The 18,107-nt window shown below is 37.2% G+C and overlaps 1 protein-coding gene and 1 long non-coding RNA gene across 18 annotated transcripts in view; one reads left to right on the top strand and one right to left on the bottom strand.

Moving 5' to 3' along the window:
- The window catches only part of LOC144330756 (uncharacterized), a 241,611-nt gene that overhangs the window by 30,185 nt on the left and 193,319 nt on the right, over positions 1-18,107 (top strand). The window lies entirely within an intron of this gene.
- ADAM28 (ADAM metallopeptidase domain 28) overlaps positions 9,655-18,107 on the bottom strand; it is a 61,421-nt gene continuing 52,968 nt past the window's right edge. For 6 of the 15 annotated variants that reach the window (XM_077943267.1, XM_077943264.1, XM_077943266.1 and 3 more), the window contains 6 exons: positions 14,632-14,740; positions 13,308-13,386; positions 12,594-12,659; positions 11,730-11,792; positions 10,773-10,835; positions 9,655-10,222 (listed from right to left, as the gene is read on the bottom strand). In XM_077943267.1, the coding sequence (XP_077799393.1) occupies positions 10,788-10,835; positions 11,730-11,792; positions 12,594-12,659; positions 13,308-13,386; positions 14,632-14,740 (365 nt within the window). In that variant the 3' untranslated portion in view covers positions 9,655-10,222; positions 10,773-10,787. Of the gene's footprint in view, positions 11,793-12,593; positions 12,660-13,307; positions 13,387-14,631; positions 14,741-18,107 lie in introns of all 15 variants that reach the window. The other 9 variants (XR_013397201.1, XR_013397203.1, XM_077943269.1 and 6 more) reach the window with 5 other exon arrangements.

Genomic DNA, 18,107 nt, shown 5'->3' with positions numbered 1-18,107 from the left:
CCCCTTACATGTTTCTTAGAAAATCCTCTTTGGGGCAGGGCGCAGTGGCTCATGCCTGTAATCCCAGCACTTTGGGAGGCCGGGGTGGGGGATCCGGAGGTCAGGAGTTCGAGACCAGCCTGGCCAACATGGTGAAACCCCCTCTACTAAAGACACAAAAAATTAGCCAGGTGTGGTGGTGCATGCCTGTAATCCCAGCTACTCGGGAGGCTGAGGCAGGAGAATTGCTTGAACCCAGGAGGCGGAGGTTGCAGTGAGCTGAGATCACGCCATTGCACTCCAGCCTGGGCAACAAGAGTGAAATTCTGTCTGAAGAAAAAAAATATCCTCTTTGAATATTGGTAAGTCATACATTTTTAATTTCATTTTATAGGGGAGTAAATGTACAGATGCTCAACAAATTGAAATTATTTGAATAAAGCTAAAGAACTAGTTTTTGGCAGAGCCAGGAGGACTATCTATGTTTCATTTTCTGTGTGTGGCTTACCCTCCTGTACCATAAACTGACTTTTCTATCTCTTATTCTCTTGTCTTTATATTTCTGCTACATTTTTTCTTCCCTTATTTCCTATCTGAGACTGTAGCTTTCCAGTGGATCTACTCAGCCCTGCCATGGGCACAAAAGAACTGATGGAGTCTTGCCAGGAACTGGCTCCTGCAGGCTCCATTTCAACTATAGTTACACCATGTCTCAAGAGACCCACGAATCTCAGAGAGCTATTGCACAGCAGTTAGAGAGATCTAGGCCAATTTGCAACACATATTGATGTACAAGGGAACAGAATTATCTGCTGAGACACAGCACTTGGCCTGTGAATTGGAGTCTTCTCTACGAGCAATGCAATAACTTTTGCGGTTTAGCAGCTGATGCCTGCTTTCTCAAAAGCTATTGGGACATCAGGAGGGGACCGTTATCTCTAGTCATATCATCATCATTTTATTTTTCATTTAGATACATTTCTGAACTTCCTTAAATTGTTGTTCCCATCAGGATTGCACAGCTAAGATTTCAACATTGAGCCTGAGGCCTGTGCTTGGTCAACTAAGAACAAGAAAGAAACAATGGATGTGGTTCTCATGAAGAAGAGAGGGACAATAACTGATTTAAATGAGGTTCTAAAGTACTAGGAATAAAGTATGTATCATTATCAATTTTAAAACAGGTTTGCTATCAAAAAAGTGTAAATTTAAAAAGTATAAAGCAGGAGAAAAACAATGTGAATTCGAATGATGATGTGGAGCAATGGAAATTATGTCCAGCCATCTCAAGTAGAAAATAGATTAAAAGATTACTAGGTTATTTAGCCTTAAAAATAAATGCTGATACATGCTATAATATGGATGAAACTTGAAGACATGATGCCAAGTGAAATAAGCCAGACACATAGATGGAAAAATACTGTATAATTCCATTGATAGGAGCTACCTAGAATAGACAAATTCGGAGACAAAAAGTGGAATAGAGGTTACCAGAGTTTGAGGGGAAAATGTAATAGGGAATTATTGTTTAGTGGGTATAGAGTTTCTGTTTGGAATGAGGAATGGGTCCTGGAAATAGATGGTAGTGGTGGTTGAACAGTACAGTGAATGTACTTATGTCACTGAAATTGTATACTGAAGACTGGTTAAAATGATAAATTCAACATCATGTATATTTTACCACAATAAAGTACAATATTTGAGTTAAAATTTAGGTAGCTAAAGGACTCAATATGAGGACTGGAGAACCAAACTTGGTAGCTATGCAATTAGGAATTCCAGCCTGTATTGTGGAGCTGAATAATACAGAATGTCTCTCTCACCCTTGCCACTGTCACTTAACTGACACTGCTAATACTCTTTGCACCACATCAGCCTTGAACCAGCAACTGGAGCTAGTCTCAAGACTTCCTGAGGAACTCAGCCTTATTATGACATCCTGCATCACCAAAGATAATTCTCTGTAATTTCTGCTTTATATTACATACTTCTGATTCAAAGTTCTGGGAGGGGGCATCTGAAAGTTAGATCCTTGGCCATAACTATGTCATAGGTGCAAAAGAGGGTTGGCCAGGTGCTGTGGCTCAAGCCTGGAATCCCAGTACTTTGGGAATCCAAGGCAGGCAGAACACTTGAACCCCGGAGTTCGAGACCAGCCTGGGCAACATGGCAAGACCCCTTCTCTACAATAAATACAAAGATTAGAGTGTGGTGGCACAAGCCTATGGTTCAGCTACTTTGGAGGCTGAGGTGGGAGGATTGCTTGAGCCTGGGAGGTTGAAGTCACAGTGAGCCAAGATCATGCCACTCTACTCCAACCTGGGGCAAGAAAGCAAGACCCTGTCTCCAGGAGAAAAAAAAAAGAATCTGGTAACAACATGCAGAATACTTCCAGTTGCCACTACAAATAACAAAGGAGTTATATCTCCAAGATGTGCAATGTGGGAATCCTGTAAGCAAGGAAAGGTGTTAAGATAGGCATTCTCATTCTTAATATCTGCCTATGTAGAAACAGTTTCATAAATTACTAATGGAAATTTAAATTCATATATGCCTACTAGAGAAAAATTTTTGCAAAGTGTAGCAAAAAAGTTGGAAAACTTCCAGGGAGCTAACCAACATAGAGTGCTATCCAAAGGAATTAAGAAGTAATAGATGTTTGGTGTGGTGGATCACACCTGTAATCTCAGTGACTTGGAAGGCTGAGGCAGGAGGATTATTGAGTCTAGGAGTTGGAGACCAGCCTGAGCAATGCAATGAAACCCAGACTCCAGAAAAAAAAAAAGCCTTGTTTGGGGCTGCACAAGTCCCCATTAAGCACAGAAGAACTTATCTCCCAATTGTTGGCTGTGCTACCTGCAGACAGCCATTAACTTGCCTTTGAAAATGCTTTCACTAAATACAGTCATCTTGCCCAAAGTCACAGCTCTTTCGAGAGCAATTTGTACCTGTGACTAGTTGACATGAGGGAGTAAAAGCTTTTCCCTTTTACCTCAACTTGGCTGCATTCTGAAGGATTACCCAGGTTTAGGGCTGGGTAGGCCAGCTAAAGCCTTCTTTGAGGCAGCCTCATTCCCAACTCCTCCAGCCTAATCCTGCTTTCTCCCATTCCATTAAACAAATACGGGACCTGACCTGAAAGCATTCCATAATAAACTTCCTGCATGCTAAAATCCATCTCAGATTCTGCTTGCTGAAGAACCCAAACTGTGATACAGAGAACTGCCTGAAGATGGTATATACACCATTGTTCATCACTGCATTATTTTAGCCATAAACATTTTGGAGAATGGACTTCATTCATTGTTGAATCAGATATTAAGTAAAGCATTATTCATTCATAAAATAGTATTGATGGCTGCATAATCTCTTATATATTTGTGTCATATTACTAACAAAATTAAAAGTAATACAAATAGCATAAATATTAATTATATACCAGACATAAAAGAGAGGAAAAAGTCATATTTCTAAGTGTTAATAGAAATCATACTTGGTGAGATGAGGAAAAATTTTTATGTTAGTACTTTCACTTGTATCCCAACTTTTCTACATTAAGCATATATCATTTTTAAATTTTTTAATTTTACTTTCAGTTCTGGGATACATGTGCAGAACATGAAAGTTCGTTACTATAGGTATACATGTGCCATGGTGGTTGGCTGCAACCACCCACCCACCCATCATCTACATTAGGTATTTCTCATAATGCTATCCCTTCCCTACCCTCCCACTCTCCAACAGGCCCCGGTATGTGATGTTCACCTCCCTGGGTCTGTGTGTTCTCTCATTGCTCAACTCCCACTTATGAGTGAGAATATGCAGTGTTTGGTTTTCTGTTCCTGTGTTGGTTTGCTGAGAATGATGGTTTCCATGTCCCTGCAAAGGACATGAACTCATCCCTTTTTATGGCTGTATAGTATTTCATGGTGTATATGTGCCACAGTTTCTTTATCCAATGTATCATTCATGAGCATTTGGGTTGGTTCTAAGTCTTTGCTTTGTGAACAATGCCACAATAAACATACGTGTGCATGTGTCTTTAGAGTAGAATGATTTACAATCCTTTGGGTATATACCCAGTAATGGGATTGCTTGGTCAAATGGTATTTCTGGTTCTAGAACCTTAGTGAATCGCCACACTGTCTTTCACAATGGTTAAACTAATTTACAATCCCACCAACAGTGTAAAAGCATTCCTATTTCTCCACATCCTCTCCAGCATCTGTTGTTTCCTGACTGTTTAATGATCGCCATTCTAACTGGCATGAGATGGTATCTCATTGTGTTTTTAATTTGCATTTCTCAAATGACCAGTGATGAGCTTTTTTTCATGTTTTGTTGGCTGCATAAATGTCTTCTTTTGAGAAGTGACTGTTCATATCCTTCACCTACTTTTTGATGGGATTTTTTTTTTCTTGTAAATTTAAGTTCTTTGTAGATTCTGGATGTTAGCCCTTTGTCAGATGGATAGATTGCAAAATTTTTCTCCCATTTTGTAGGCTGCCTGTTCACTCTGATGATAGTTTCTTTTGCTGTGCAGAAGCTCTTTAGTTTAATTAGATTCCATTTGTCAATGTTGGCTTCTGTTGCCATTACTTTTGGTGTTTTAGTCATGAAGTCTTTTCCCTTGCCTACATCCTGAATGGTATTGCCTAGGTTTACTTCTGGGGTTTTTATGGTTTTAGATCTTACGTTTAAGTCTTTGATCCATCTTGAGTTAATTTTTGTATAAGGTGTAAGGAAGCGGTCCAGTTTTAGTTTTCTGCAATGACTAGCCAATTTTTCCAACACCATTTATTAAATAGGGAATCCTTTACACATTGCTTGTTTTTGTCAGGTTTGTCAAAGTTCAGATGGTTGTAGATGTCTGGTGTTGTTTCTGAGGTCTCTGTTCTGTTCCATTGGTCTATCTCTCTGTTTTGGTACCAGTACCATGCTGTTTTGGTTACTGTAGCCTTGCAGTATCATTTGAAGTCAGGTAATGTGATGCCTCCAGCTTTGTTCATTTTGTTTTGTTTTTTTTTTTTTTTTTTTTGGGGGGGGGGGATGGTGTCTTGCTCTGTCACCAAGGCTAGAATGCAGTGGCACGATCTTGGCTCACTGAAACCTCCGTACCCTGGGTTCAAGTGATTCTCCTGCCTCAGCCTCTTGAGTAGCTGGGATTTACAGGTGCCTGCCATCCTGCTTGGCTAATTTTTGTATTTTTAGTAGAGACAAGGTGTCACCAACTTGGCCAGGCTGGTCTCGAACTCCTGACCCTCGTGATCCTCCCAAAGTGCTGGGATTATAGGTGTCAGCCACCGAGCCTGACCAAGCATACATCTTTTCATAGAAGAAAATTAAATAAGTATTTTACATTTGTGATTTGTCCAGATTTTAAAATAACATTGTCAAACTATTTAAAGTAACAAATAGTTTTAACTTTGTGTGAGGTGGGAGCAACATAAACAACTTAGTCATCTTAGTCATTTAATATTGAGATGTCAGATATATCCCAAGAGTATGGACTTTAATATGAGGTGAAGGAGATAAACAGTTTAATGTTCACAAGAAGTTGCCTTCACAATAAATTATATACCATAATTTTCATGCTTAGGAATTTTTTATAACAATAGTATTCGCTTAGCATACTGCTAACAGTAATAGTGATATTGCATTAGTGTTGGGCATTGTAGCAGACTACCCAGGCCTATGTGCTAAAAAGTGTCTAACATTGTCAAGCGAAGGCCTTTTTATGGAAGCCGCAAAAGAGACAAGGTGAATTCAAGGGCAAATGTACCAATGTGGCTACAGATTTTGTTAGAGGTGCTTTTTCCTGAGTTAGGATCTTCCCTGACAAGGTGGATCTCAGTATCTCCACACAGCTATGCCAGTCTTGCATTGGCCCACTTTGGAGAGAGAAAAAAATTGAGAAGAAAAGAATATGCAAGACTTGCTTATCACCCCAACCATTTCCATATTGTTCCATATTACATTCAGATACTAGTGCATGCATATTATTTAACTTACGCTCAAGAGATGGATTCTATGAACAAAGACATATAATGAAAGAATATTAAAAGCCTGATATTAATAATATTGGATGCACCAACTGAAAAATAGCAATATAACACTTAAGAAATAAGGGTGTCTGCCAGGCGCGGTGGCTCAAGCCTGTAATCCCAGCACTTTGGGAGGCCGAGACGGGCGGATCACGAGGTCAGGAGATCGAGACCATCCTAGGTAACACAGTGAAACCCCGTCTCTACTAAAAATACAAAAACTTAGCCGGGCGAGGTGGCAGGCGCCTGTAGTCCCAGCTACTCGGGAGGCTGAGGCAGGAGAATGGCGTGAACCCGGGAGGCGGAGCTTGCAGTGAGCTGAGATCCGGCCACTGCACTCCAGCCTGGGTGACAGAGCGAGACTCCGTCTCAAAAAAAAAAAAAAAAAAAAAAAAAAAGAAATAAGGGTGTCTTTGAATGATGGGGAACATACTAGTCAAGTGGCTGAGAAAGCATGTACTTCTGAAAAACATTTACTCTGGGAAGCAGTAATAAGATTTATACACATTTTGCTTTAATTTTTAAAATGATATCTGGAAATGGAAGTTAAAAACAGTTAATTGGTTAGCCTTTATAAAATTAAACTGATAGGAAAGAAGAGAATGTTATTAAGTAAACAAGAGAAACAACTATAAATTTTGAAATTAGTGAACAGGAGGACTGACAGTACAGAACATAAAAACCAGTAATTTGGAAGATAAACTTAAGGAATTATCCCAAAATACCAAGGAAATACAAAGTGAGAAAGAATGTGATAAATGAGAATACTAGCTATCAGAGATTTCAAGTGAATCCTCGGTGCTAGTAAAGAAGGGAGAACAAATGGAAAAGACTAGAGACACAGAAAGGAAAAAAAGTTTTGCAGTGATGAAAGCCTATTAAATACAGTTAATTATACCTAAACCTGTCTGGACCATTTGAAACATGATATGGCTTGGCTCTGTGCCCATCCCCCCCAAATCTCATTTTTTTAATTGCTATAATCTCCACATGTTGAGGGAGGGACCTGGTGGGAGGTGATTGGATCATGGGGGTGGTTTCCCCCATGTTGTTGTCGTGATAGTAAATTCTCAAGAGATCTGATGGCTTTATAAGTGTTTGACAGTGCCTCCTTCACACACATCTTCCACCATGTAAGATGTTCCTGCTTCCTCTTTCATCATGATTGTAAGTTTCCTGAGGCCTCCTCAGCCATGTGGAACTGTGAGTCAATTAATCCTCCTTTCTTTATAAGTTACCCAGTCTCAGGTGGTATTCTTTATAGCCATGTGAAAACAGACTCATACAAAATGTTTGTTCTCTACTTCCTTGTGTCAGCTGTCTATTGCTGCATAACAAATATCTCCAAACCATAACAACTTAAATAAAACAACTCATATTAATTATCATACGGTTTCTGTGGGTGTGTAATCTGGACAAAATTCAGCTGCATCCTCTACTTCAGGGTGTCTCACAAGGCTGAAGTCAAGATTCAACTGGGAAGGAACCTAATTCCAAGCTTATTCAGTGGTTGTTGGCAGACTTAACTTCATTTATGGGTCATTGAACTCAGGGGCTCATTTTCTTAATGGCTGCTAGCCAGAAGCCACCTTCAATTCCTTAACACATAGTAGTGATTTCCAATGTGAATAGTAAAATCTTAATTATAATAATAACCCTTTCCATATTCTGATTGCAAACAACTAAAATTTGCTTTTTTTTTCCATGCATACTTCATTATTTTTTTAAAAAGCTAAAAGCATTCCCAAAGCCCATATAAAAGCAGCAATTTGGTGAGTTATAATAAGTAGACAAACACTATGGTATCTTAGTCTTAGAGTAACTGGATAAAAACACAATTTCACAATTTAACCTAATAATGTTACTGTTTTAAAGTAGAGAAGGTAAAAATAATGATAAAAACACATTCGGTGGCATATCTGAGGTGGCTAAATGTCAAATAAGCAGAATTCCCTTAAAGTTAGAAAGTTATGGCTGTAAGTGTGGAAACAGTATTGTGAAATCAAAGTCTGTTCTAAACTCCTCTGCAGTTCAGCTGAAAGGGAAACATTGTAGGACTTGGATTCATAGTTCCATGATAAAATACCGGTTTTCCTGTCATTGTACTGCATTATTTCTCTTCAAAAAGGAATTGTGTATCTGCATCAGAGACCTGGTGACATCATTTAGGAACTTGCAGGAATGTTCACATGCCACTGCTTGAGAGTGTATGGTTTAGTTTTTGCTTGGGTTATAGTACATGGCTTGTTGAGGATTCACAGGTTTAAGATTTCCATTCCATCAGTATAAAAAAGGATTATATGAATCGATTACTGGGGACAGGTGTTAAACACACACACACACACAGAAAAGGCTCATAAGTTGGTCACAAGTACACAATGGCTTTCCAGGAAATAGGGATTTATTTCCGGGTCAGGGGAGAGTCTTCTGAAACATCACAGGGCAGATAAAGCTCTACTTTTTAAGTTGTTCTTGTGCAAATGCCACATGGAAAGAAAACCTCTATCCTTGACAGTGATTTGATCAGTGGATTCTTGATTTCCTGAGGATTGAGATTCATTTTTGAGGCCAGAGTGAACTCATCTAGAACCTCATACTGCAAGGGTAAATGAACCATAAAGTTCCTCATGAAGAGACAGGCCTGTGGGGACGAGGTGAGTGATGGAAATTGGTGAAGCAGACAAATACAAGAAAAACTGTAGCTGTGAAGACGAACTAAAACATGTTCCCTGATTATGGAAATAACTACTTTACCAGTTAGGATGATCTCTGTTGAAAAATGAGAGAAAATCCAACTCAAATGGCCTAAACAACAAGGAAAATTTATGGCTCATATAACAAGGAGTACCAAGAAAGTGTGAGGTGACTCCAGCAGTCATTAATCTACCAATTCAATGACATCATTGAAAGGCCAGGTTTTATTCTTTTCATCTTTCTGCTCTATCTATCTTCTTCAGCCTTCATAATCACAGTGTGGAGTGCAGCAATACCAGGTAGAGTATTCAGATGCCCATATCTGGAAAAATTTGCCAGAAATGTCCTAACAAATTCCTCTCTTGTCTTATTGAGAAAAAAAAGGGCATGGAGCGGGGGGGGGGGGGGTGGGGAATAAAATCATCTCCAAGTCAACTACTAGCAAGGAAAAAATGAGGTTATTATAATTGACTTAAAGTGACAGGTATTTATCCATGAAATGGAGATATTTTTTCCTAGAAGTGGGCAGGTGAACAAAATTAGGGTTCTAAAAGCAAGGAAGGAAGGGGATTATTTGGTAGGCAACCAATAGTGTTTGCTATGTTACCCATCAACTAAGCTGACGGTTGCTATGGGCAATGTAATTCTATTGTTGACAAAGCATCGGATTACTTTTTGATTACATCTGACAACGCTGAGAATCTGGATGTTTATGCAAGATCTCTCAATTTTTAAATATTAGCAACACATTCAAAACATTTAAAAGTACTATGTGTCCAATGTCATTCAGACCAAATAAAATATATTTGCAGTGCAAACATGGCCTACAGGTCACCAGTTTGCAACTTCTGGTTTATCGATTAATTTAACTAAAATTTTCTCCATTTAAAAAGTGAAAACCACTTTAACCATGCCAGTAATTAATTATACAAATATATATGATAAAACATTTTTTAATTCATAGTTTTACTAAATTGTAGAAAACCTCAAATGGTATAGCTAATAATGATTTCAGAAGCTAATGTAGGAAAGAGATCCACAAAACAGAACGTTTACATCATTTTCTTAGCTCAGATTCTAATTTGACAAGTTAATGGTTAAAGCAATCAAGATGTTGCTACTCATTTAATGGATGTACAATTTTTCTTATTCCTCCAAGATTAGTGTAATGTTTTTATGTTTTGTTTTCATTAGAGAATCAATTCCTATTAAAGATTTTAACTTCCCAGATATTTCTTTACAATCATTTTCCTTCTTACAAGGATGGATAATTGAAATTTTTAAACTCATGCAAAGGTTCTCAGGCATATGCCCCTCTTGAAAATTCTCTTTAGTCTCTTCAAAGTCTAACACGAATCAGAAAATATTAACCTTCTTGAGTCAAGAGCAAATACTAGTGAAAAATAAGTGTATTTCTCTGCCATCCAGATTTTCCAGTTTTCCAAGTTGATAATTGAGCCATCAGTTCTTGCTTAGCTGTTGCCTCATGCTTTTGGATTTGAGTCCTAAAAAAGACAGAACTTTTAAATGATCAGCTTTCTTCAAAAATTTAGATATTTATTATGAAACTGAACTATGAAGAAATTAAAATTAATTATCTGAAGTCAGTTTCTATTTCATAGGTCACTTGATACAGCAAAAATGAAGCAGAAACGAGAGAGGATAGGAAGGGAGTGAGAAAAACACCACATGAAGTTCTAAATATCTATCTGGTAATTAGCATAATATGGAGAAGGTGTAGGGGACCTTCTCCATATTTGGTAGAGTTATAGGATACTAACTCTATAGAAGGTTTCTTCTCATGTTCATCCTTACGGAATATTTCTGAGAAAATAAATAATATTGGTGTCTACATAGCTTTCTAGCTGAGGCCCTTCTAATTTCTCTCTTTTTAATTGTTGGCCATACTCAGAAGGAAGACATTCATGTCAGCACCCATCTCCAAATCATACAGATACTGTTCTTAGTAAATTTTTTTCTAAAAAGACAGGTGGGCCTTCTCTTCTTGATAGTAGGAGATAATACAAGAAGATAATTTGGCTATAGATCTCTCACCTTAGGTGTAGATGTTCACTTATCCTTGAAAAGAGTAGAGGGAAGTGCTTTTGTGTCTTTATGCTACATTAATTATAAAAATGGTATGTCATTAGAAATGCTATGCTTGTCCCATCTTGGCTATATTTATTTCCTTAATGAAATAATTTCTTACCTCTTCTTCACTCATTTAAATTCTCCCCAACTTTCAGGGTCCAGTTCAAATTCCAACTACTCAATCAATGAATATTCATCCTACTTTAACCACTCCGAACCCACTGAATTTCTCCTCACCATATTTTTCTTGTCAGTGTCACTCATCTTGGGTGATACTACAAGCAACAGTTGAGGAATCAAGTACTCCATTTTTACATGACTTGTTTTCTCACTAAAAATGTGAAATTCCTTGAAAGATAAAAACCTTAAATTTTGGTCTTTCTTATTTACCCACAGCAGAATACCAAGTACAAGAAACATGGTCAGGAGCCATTTAAGGAGTAAATGTACTGCAATTTTTACTTCATGAGCACCTGACTTTCATTCCAGGTTGGCCTCTATATCACCTGTTTTTCATACCCTACCTCCTACAGAAAACTATGACTAATAATAGACCTTATTCTATCTATAATATATATATATAATGTAAAATATCACATAATATAATTTTATCTCCTCTTAAATAAGCATCTAGAAATGAATCTTTGAAGGAGACATTTTACCTCACACAGCAGAGCTATTTATCATTTCTCAATAATTACATAACAGTAACGCTTTTATAATGAAACATCAATACCCATACTAATTTATAGACAGTAAGTGGGCCTTGCTTTTTTAGATATCCCTGGGACAAATGTGCTGTGATATCTCCAGTGAACCTCAAGAGCACACATCCTGATAAATAACCCATGCATTTGGAGACAGCATTCACAATGAGCAGAAGAGACATTAAAAATTCACCAGTGACTACCTGATACTTACAAGGAAAGAAGATGATCTAGGTGCAGGAATTGGAGGTGGTGAAAAATCTGGCTTTGTAATTAGCTAGTAAAAGGATAAAAAAATTAAATTCAAAGATTGGGTCCTGAAAATAGGTGCGCATGAAAAGGCTTATATCATTTTCAGAAATGGAGAAGCCGTGACCCCACCCATGAGAATATTGTAAACATACGAGTTTGATTGCTTTCATTTAGTTGCACACACAATTGAGACCTAAGTCCAATGCCAGTAGGTATCTGATGAAGATGACTGCTATAAACTATCTTTGTGTCACCCCACAATTTCGTATGTTGAAACCCTAATCCCCAGAATGATGGTATTTGGCGGTGAGGCCTGTTGGAAGTAATGAGGTCATGAGGGTGTAGCTCTCGTGATAGGATTAATGCCCTTATAAGAAGAGGCACAAGAGAGATGTTCTCCCTCTGCTATGTGAGGATACAACAAAAAGACAGCTGTCTACAAGCCAGAAGGCTGCTTTACCAGACACCGGATCTGCCAGCCCCTTGAACTTGGACTTCCCAGTCTCCAGAATGTGAGAAGTAAATATCTGTTGTTTAAGCCACTCAGTCTATGATAATTTAGTTACAGCAGCCTGAGCTGATGAAAACAGTGGTACTGTATTAACCAGATTAGTCCTCTTCTTGTCACAAGTTGGCATGGAGTGGCGTACATGTTCACATTTTATATTTTCAAACTATTTTGCAGAAGAATTTGTATTTTATATTAATATTCACATAGATTTCAATATTGTCCCGAAGAAATAATGAAGTGTTGTGGGCTATGACTTTCACCGATATTTCCTGGAGATTGAACTAGGGTGATATTTAAGAGAAGTTGCAAACTCACAAAAGAGGCTGGGGGCTCATTGCCTTCTACTGGCAGATCATACACATGGAGCTTCATCTGACTCATCTGAAAAGAAGAATGAATCTTTCAAAATGAACCATTAGTTTCATAAGCACAGTTTTTAAGGAAGCAGACTTTTCAAGGCATGGAAGCTTGGAACTAAGCTGACACCAAGAGACCAGATAGAAAACCACAGTGGTCCAGCTGGTGTATTCCATAGAAGTATTTCCCAGAGCTGTAATGAAAAGTTGTCATCAAAAAAGGATTACCAATGTTATCATTAACCAACTTCAGCTAAAATCTTTAAATTTACAGGACATGAGTAGGACATTTGGGTTATAAATATTACATGTATTATCATACAGACATACATATTTTTGGATCTATTAGTCAATTTGCAAAGAAATAACCTAGAGTCAGAGCAAGAGGGAGTGTGTGTGTGTGAGAAAGAGGCAGAGACAGAGAGACAGGAACAGACAGACATCTGCTATGTCCCTTTTTGTTCTCCTCCTTCTGTTTGCATTTCATGAACCCCAGCAAAGCAGCTCTGCATTTTAGGGACTCTCTTTTGCATTTAATAAAAGGCAAAGGAGACACTTCTGAATGTGGAATTGCAAAACACTGCTGGGTAGAAAGGATAGGTAGTCAGGATAAGAGTGTGAGAGAAACGCAAAGTGCGGCCATGGTCATCACAGCCCAAACTATATAGTTCACCTCTTGTGGTTGAACAGCCTTTACCATCTGGGGTTTCCTCTTCTGCTTGTGTGGCCTGGTACCAGTGGTAGATAGTGGCCTGTAAGAGAGAAACATGTGGTATCAATTGACTTAGCAGCTCCGTCAGCATGACAGGGAAACTCAGTAGATGATTCCCAGCTTCTTTTTCCCATTGTGTCTTTCTTGCCTGTTGCCTGGGTTTGTATCTGCTCTCTGGGTCATTTTTCAGTTTTTACTTCCCTATCAGCCTCCTTCATTGCCCTGTCATTCATAATCACTACTCATTTTCTTTTTGTTCTCTACAGATCCTGACTTCTAAAAATGATAGTGTTGAATCCAAATTTATCTAAATTGTTTTGTTAATGTCATATTCAATATTAAACTCATCATGGGTAAATAAATCATTCTTTCTTTAAAAATACTAAAAAAAAAAACCAAAAACACTGTGGTACCAGAATCACATTTGTGAGACCAACCCAGGCTCTACCACTTACTCTGCAAGACTTGAAAGCATGTTTGCTAATCTCTCTGAGTTTGTTTCTACATCCATCAAAATGTGAAGTTCCTAACCTTGCACAATTGTGTTAGGGTTAACGTAAAACACTCTTCATCTTTAAAATGAAACTAATAACCACTTTATGAAGTTCTTGTGACATTTAAATGAGATAATAGATATAAAAGGGCTTAGCACAGGGCCGGGTGTGGAGACTCACACCTGTAATCCTGGCACTTAGGGAAGCCAAAGTGGGTGGATCATTTGAGTTCAGGAATTCAAGACCAGCTTGGCCAACATGGTGAGACCCTGTCTCTACTAAAAATACAAAAATTAGCCCGGTGTGGTGGTACACACCTGTAATCCCAGCTACTCAGGGGGCTGAGATAGAAGAAGTGCTTGAACCTGGGAGGCGGAGGTTGCAGTGAGCTGAGATCGCAGCATTGCACTCCAGCCCGGGCCACAGAGGGAGACTCCATGTCAAAAAACAAAAAAAAAGGGGAGGGGGGCGGTGCTTAGCACAGTGCTTATCATATAGTGATCAATTAATGCTAGATATTTTTATAATAAATTCAAAAATCCATCATTATGAGTTAATATCTCTTATTATTAATTATAAATATGGTGACTAACAGAAGGAAAAACATTTCTAGATGTGAAGATTTTCCCAGTTAAAGGGAAACTCAGCTTCTGGTCCAAAAAGACTGTATCTGCATGTATTTCTGAATATTAGAAGTAAACCAATTCAATTTGAAAGGGTAGGTTATACATTGAATTTAAAGTAAAATAAGGGTCAAAGAGTCCCTACAGCAAGATAAGATAAAGGATCACCTCTGATCTTTCTTCTGCTTTTCTCTGGAGCTCTGTTGGCGGATTACTATAGCAACCACCAGAGAAATGACAGCCCCTGGGAACAGCACCGCAACCACAATGGAGAAGTCTGCAGCAGAGAACAGGGACCCGCTGAGAACTACAGAAACACGCATCTGCACATCACACTAGTCCTTGTTTCTTTACTTTGCACACATTCCAGCTACCCTTTTCTCTAATGAGCATAAATTGCCACAGCCAGTAAAATGAAAATGTATTTTGATTAGGCAATTACATTAATATTTGGATAGAAGAAATATACATGAAATCTATAGGAAACATTTAACATGAAATAAGTTTTAAAAATCATAATATTGAGAATACTTAGAAGGGATAATGTTTGTAACAATTGGAAAATGAGCTGGGAGATTAGAAGAGAATATACAGTAAGGAAGATGGCAAAAAAGAAATGAAACATTTTTGAAAAGCAGTCTTGGAATAAAACAGAGAAAAAGAAACTAAAACTTTGAAAATACATTCCTGTCAGTAGTAAATAAGAAGCTGAGGTGTGACTAAGAGAACTGATACACAAATAATTGAGTGTTTCACTGATGTTGGTCTACACTGGAATTACAGACAGGAAGTTATGTGACCTTGAGAATGAGGAAATGCTTTAAACAAATATTCCTGGGCCCTCGTGGTGTTTTTTCTTTTAATGACAAATTTAAATAATGCATATAACTTCAATCTTTTGCTCTCAACTGTTCATTTCTCTCACAATAATTGGAAGCCACAAGAGACCGGGAAGTAAAAGATTGAAGAGTAATGCCAACAGTTACCATTCTCTTTTTACAGAAATTAGCAAACCAATAGCAAGGTGAATATTTGTATAAATGCAAGAAAAGCTCACAAGTTTGAGCACACACACATGTAAATAGAGGTAGACACATCGGAAGCAGAATTCTAGGTAAGACAATGACTTTAGTTCAAATATTCACTACTCTCCACCCTCCACAAGATTCCAATCCAAAAAGTCAAAGGAAAATAAAACATGAAGCATTCTGTTATCATGTAGATATATTCAGAATGAAAAATACACACTTACTTGCACAAATGTCAGAATTGTATTTTCAGAAGAATGACATATTAGCAGAGAAATAAATGGGAATTTGGCAGTACTTTACAAACACACCGAACTTGAAAAGAGCTAACTAAAGTTGGGGCATAAGACAGATGAAAGTATAATAACGGTTTTGCAGGTGAAGATAGAAGGTTTGCAGGTGAAGATAGAAATCACTGAAGAGTAAGTGTAGCCTCTTCTTGTTTCTGGTAATGGTGGATTAGGAAATTGAGACCAACCTGCCCATTAAAAATATCTTTAAATTTTTTGCAAACAAAAGCTTCCTAAAAGTATAGAAGTACTTAAAAGTTAGAAAAAATTACTTTGTAGAGATTAGTGAGTGGTCAAGAACCCAGAGAGACGGAAAAGAAAATAATCCTAGGTAGAAGTTCAGAAATGCAGAAAGAAATGAAAGGCAAATGAACCAATAGCAAACCCTAATGTAAACTGTGGACTTGAGGTGATAATGATGTGTCAATGTAGGTTTATGGAATATTTGTTACCATCAACAAATACTCCACGGGAGTGGGGGATGTTGATGGTGAAGAAAGCTGTTCAGGAGCGGGAGGTGCCGGGTATATGCCAACTATCTGTACTTTCTCTTCAATTTTGCTGTGAACCTAAAACTGCTCTACGAAAGAAATTTTTTTTTTTTTAAAGCAAATGAAGTGGGAAGTTTCAGGATAATCATTAAAATATAAAAGAAATGCATAACATCAAAATAATAGAATCAATAAGTATAAGAAAGGAGAGAAAAGGGAACATAAACAGGAAAAACAAATAGAAACTATATAATTGTGGATTTATACCCAAGTGTATCAGTAATTACATTTAATTTAAAGGGACTATGTACCTCAGTTAAACAAAAACCAAAGATGTGAGTACTACTAAAAAATATATGTGCATGCTTTCTTTAATAAAACAAAGACAGATTTAAAGCATGATTCAGAAAGGATAAAAATAAAAATAGGGAAAAATGTTACTCCAGTGCAAATACAGACCAAAAGAAATACGTTACAGCTCTATGGTCTCCAGGAACTGTAGATTCTCAAAGGTAAGAAGTGTATTAGATAGACACACAACCATTTCATAATGATACGCTGTTCATTAATTTGGAAGATGCAACACCCTAAACTTGTATGTACGTAATAATATGCTCTCAAAGTATAAAAGTGTTGATAGAGCCAGAAGTAGTAATCAAATTCACAGTTACAGTGGGGGTATTTTAACACTCCTAGCACAGTAATTGGTAGAACAAACAAACAATGTTAGGATTAATTTATATATTAGACAATTAATAAACTTTATACATAATATCTGGAGAATACTACAGAACACATGTATGAAAAAACACAGTCCAATTATGAACCATGAATATAAACTAAGAGCAAAAAAAATACAAATTCTTCCAGAGAATATAAACGAACACTCTCTAATACACTTTATGTGACTAGCATAACATTGATACCAAAATTCAGCAATTTTTTCAATATGAAAAAATCACAGTCCAATATCACCCAAGAGTATAAAATAAAAGTAAACATCCTTCAATATATAAAAAAGATACTATTTCTAAGTTAGGTTTATTCAAAGGTTGCAAAGTTAGATAAATATTCACAAACCAATTGATTTATTTGACAGTACTAATAAAGGGGAAAACATTTTAATAAATAAGGAAGTATTTGATAGAATTCTTAGAAACTTGAAAGAGAACTAGTGGACTTCCTTAATCCAGTCACTAGAATGGATGATATTGAAAGCATAAGGTAGAGAAAAAGAAGAAAATGAGCATAGAAAAATTTCATACATACAAACTTTAAAGGCTTGGTAATAATGATGTGTCTGGGTATGTTTATGGACGTAACAAATGTACCTCTCTGGTGACAGATGTTGATAGTGAGGGAAGCTGTGTTTCCTGTGTTTACAAACTTTATATACATGGAATTATATAACCAAAAGTTGTTGTTTAAGGATGTGTATTTAGGAAACAAAACTACAAAGAAAAGTAACAAAATGATTATGATCAAAGACAGATGAATGGCCAACCCTTAGAGAAAGAGAGGAGTTCATACTGAAAAGAGGCAGGAAAGCAGATGTCTGGGTCTATTTCTTGGCCCTTATTATATTACATGAATGTTCATTTTGTAATCATCAGGTTTGCCTTTATATTTACATGTTTATTATATTTTACAAACAAAAAGATGGTGTTAATAATCTTGAAAGCCAATGGCTGTGTATGGTCATGTTGTAGGGCAGTGCTCTTAACCTTTGTTATGCTGCAAATCATTTTGGCAATCTGATAAAGTCTATAAACCCCTTTTCTGAGTGTTTCTAAATTCATTCATAAAAGGCACAAGATTTAAAGGAAGCTATTGAT

Source organism: Macaca mulatta, chromosome 8, assembly GCF_049350105.2.
Source record: "Macaca mulatta isolate MMU2019108-1 chromosome 8, T2T-MMU8v2.0, whole genome shotgun sequence".
NCBI lineage: Eukaryota > Metazoa > Chordata > Mammalia > Primates > Cercopithecidae > Macaca > Macaca mulatta.
Note: the sequence above shows the minus strand (reverse complement) of the source record. Positions and strands in the feature narration are given on the sequence as shown.